Raw genomic sequence first — 3,427 nt, 5'->3', positions numbered from 1 at the left:
CCTCTTTCTGTGACTCCCAATTACACATTAGACTGCCTCATTGTCCCAAAGGACATTGTTTTCTCCCAGTCTCTTTTTCTATGCCTCCTTTTGAATAGTTTCTGCTATGTTACCATTCAATGTTCTTTCCTTCTGCAATATTTAATCTGTTAATCCTATTCAGTGAATTTTCATTTGAGATATTACCTCTTGGTGTTCTCTGTGTGTGTGTGTGTGTGTGTGTGTGTGTGTGTATACATATACATATACATACATATATATATATATACACACACACATATATATATTTATATATATATTTCCCTTTCTCACCTATGTTTTCTTTATATCTTTAAGCAAGCATATTTCTAACTGTTTTAACATCCTTATGTATTTATTTCATTATGTTTATCATTTCTGGGTGTTTCTTTTCGTTGCCTCTTTTCCTCGTTATGGGTCATATTTTCATATGAAAAAATGTTTAGAAATTTTTGTTATTTGCCGGACAGTAAATTTTACACTGTTTAGTTCTGGATTTTGTTGTATTCCTCTAAAGATTCTTCTCTACTGTTTTTATATTTATGCTTAAAACAATTACAGAGACCACTCCAAAGCTCAAAAAAGGAGCACTGACTTTAAGATACATATAGTTCTAAATCTACTTAGTCACTAGCTGGGACAAGTCTTCTCCTCTAAGAAAATTATTGGAGAAAAGAAGATCTTTACAGTCCACTTCAAATCTATTCTGGCTATAATACCCAAATCTCGGCAAACCCAGTCCTTTAAATGTAGCCAAGAGACACTACTTTCCTGCAAAAAATTTCTAAGGAAACTAATTTCACCCTAACTTTCAGAACCTGGCAGAGCCCATGAAGAAGTACACATCTGAAATCTTACCCTTTTTCATTCAGTAGTTTCTCCATTTCTGTAATGTAACACTCATCACAAATGGCAAGGTACTCCATCACCAGCTTTGCATCCTTCTTATATGCCTTACCGATTGCTCCCTTATTGGGTTCAAACTGAACAACGTTGACTGTTTTGTATGAAGTAGTCAAGGAATCCAAAAATACAGAACTGCCCTAGTATTTTGGGAAATAATCTTGAGAACCACAAAATCATTAAAAAAATAAGTAAACACCATTTAGAGGCTTTTTCAAAGTTATAGTGAGATAAAAAAGATATTATCTAAACAGTAATATAATCCAATATATAGCGTAATGACCTCTGATAACAATTTATTCATTTCTAAAATGTCCCAACACAACAGGATCTACTTCCTGCCACTGGCCTAGCCCAAAGATCAGCTCACAATCTCAACGCCTGGTAAAGGAAGAAAATGTCTACTGTGCTGATGAACATATCAAGTGAGCTAAATTATTATTTCATCTACTGTAAAATGGTGCTCATCTTTTAATAGAGAAAGTATCTACCCTTTATTTAAAGAGTATGTAGATAGGTGCACGTGTGGAGAAATGCATTTTGGAAATGACTGAGAAAAACTGGTCCACACCCTAAAAGGCATTCAGAGCACGTTTCTGAATACGATTCTTTTAAGGACCAAACATTGAGTGGGCACGTGTCCGGTTACAAGAGAACAGGAAAGGGGCAGTGAGACGGGAGAAATAATAGGTTTAAGTAAATATGACCGCAAATGTGACTATGGATAAACATCGGAGTTTATCCGTAGAACAAGGTATAGACCTGGACATACCCATGTCAAAGATGTCTTTTATACTTTAGTTCTGAGTTGTGAAGAGATTAGAAAGGATATGGGCTCTTTCAGAGGTTTCTCAGCTACAAGTGGGACTTTGGTGGCTCGTGCATGACAAGAAAGGTCATAACAGGACCGATCAGCACATCCAACAATCTCAATCCAGCCCTAAGAAGACAGAACAGATAAAAATTTATTACTTACATTGGGTTCATTCACAAATGTATGTAGATTATAACGAACTCTTTCACATTCTCAAGGACAATTCAATCATAGAATCTCCGCTCAACTTTTATAAATATTTGAAATGGGAATAGTTTTATACATTGGGCAGCTAACCACCCTATAAACTATAACTCACGCATGCACACAAAGCAGTCATCTTATATTCTGGTTGGATTTATTTTGCTATATTGTGCATGTGGGGTAAATTAATATAGTCTATGATTTAATTATGAAAACAAAATGTGAACCTAGACAGAACCAATAGATTTGTTTCAAATTTGTAACTGGGATTCAAAACGAGTCTGGCAGAAACCACTGCTCTCTTTGGATGAAGTGTCCACTGCTCTCACGACCTGGCATCAGCTGGCTACACACACCTCCGCAGCTGGCCACAAATGTGGGCATTTGTGCTCAATTCAGTTTCTACCCAACAAAAGAAAATTACCTGCTCTTTAGTAGGTAATGTTTAGGTCAGAGAATAAAACTTAATAACAGCGTGGGTGCCAGGTTCCATTTCTTGTTAATACCTAAGAGCCTTTCAAAAGCACAATCTAAATTGTTTTCAAAGACACTTAAGAATCTGTTATTTGAGAACAAAAGAGATAAAAGGCTTATTTTAGTATCTCGTTAGTCCTTCTCATGAATATTTATTTTTTGCCTTTGACTCAAAGAGTCTGGGAAAACTCAGCCATCATGAGCTTTCCGAGTGCATGTTACCAGATGAGGTGCTTGGAAGAGGGCAAATAAAAAACTCACATAAACTCAGAAACCTCAACACGTAACAGCGACAAAACAGGAATTAAAGAAAAGAACAAAGCCTAAAAACATGTAACTTGATCGTCTGACATTCATTAAAGATGTCAACTAATATATTTATGCTCTTAAATGTATAAACCTAGTGGTTATTATTTATCAAAGATTTCAATTAACATATATGTACTGAAAAGTAAAATTACAAAAATCAGGCCTGAGGATGGTAAACTTTGGGACAGTGGTTACTTCTGAGGAGGAAGAGAAAAGTAGAGCATTAGCTCTATCAGTAACTTTTTTTATTAAATAAGTAAAATATGGAGCGTACAAAAGGAAAGTATTTAAATCTTTAAAGGAGTTCTCCCCTCTCAAGTTTGTTACTTTGGAGCTTCGGGCTTTGTTCAGTCTTGGCTTTAAATGACCTCACACAAAACACTGTAGCCTGATCTCAGTGCTAGGCCCATATCATCTTTTAAAAAAATTTTTCCTTAATTTTTTTAAATTTAGGAATAATTGGCATATAACATTATATTAGTTTCAGGTGTATAACTAATGATTTGGTAGTTGTATATATTGCAAAATGATCATAGCAATAAATCTAGTCAACGTCTGTCACCGCACAGTTACAGAATTTTTTTTCTCATAATGAGAACTTTTAAGATCTACTCTCTTAGCAACTTCTAACTACACAACACAGAATGGTTAGCTATGATACCCATGGTATGTGTTACACCCCTAACTTAGGGAGGCCCACATTTT

At 35.2% G+C, this 3,427-nt stretch overlaps 1 protein-coding gene across 1 annotated transcript in view; it reads right to left on the bottom strand.

Annotated features, from left to right (window-relative positions):
• The window catches only part of GARS (glycyl-tRNA synthetase), a 44,514-nt gene that overhangs the window by 8,735 nt on the left and 32,352 nt on the right, over nt 1-3,427 (bottom strand). Inside the window, exons 11-12 of the mRNA XM_011384611.2 lie at nt 1,754-1,861; nt 877-1,022 (exon numbers count right to left, since the gene is read on the bottom strand). Coding sequence (XP_011382913.1) covers nt 877-1,022; nt 1,754-1,861 — 254 coding nt within the window. The remainder of the gene's footprint in view (nt 1-876; nt 1,023-1,753; nt 1,862-3,427) is intronic.

This window comes from Pteropus vampyrus, unplaced genomic scaffold, assembly GCF_000151845.1.
Source record: "Pteropus vampyrus isolate Shadow unplaced genomic scaffold, Pvam_2.0 Scaffold598, whole genome shotgun sequence".
NCBI classification, from domain to species: Eukaryota; Metazoa; Chordata; class Mammalia; order Chiroptera; family Pteropodidae; genus Pteropus; species Pteropus vampyrus.
The sequence above is the reverse complement of the archived record's forward strand: the minus strand, read 5'-3'. Positions and strand labels throughout refer to the sequence as shown.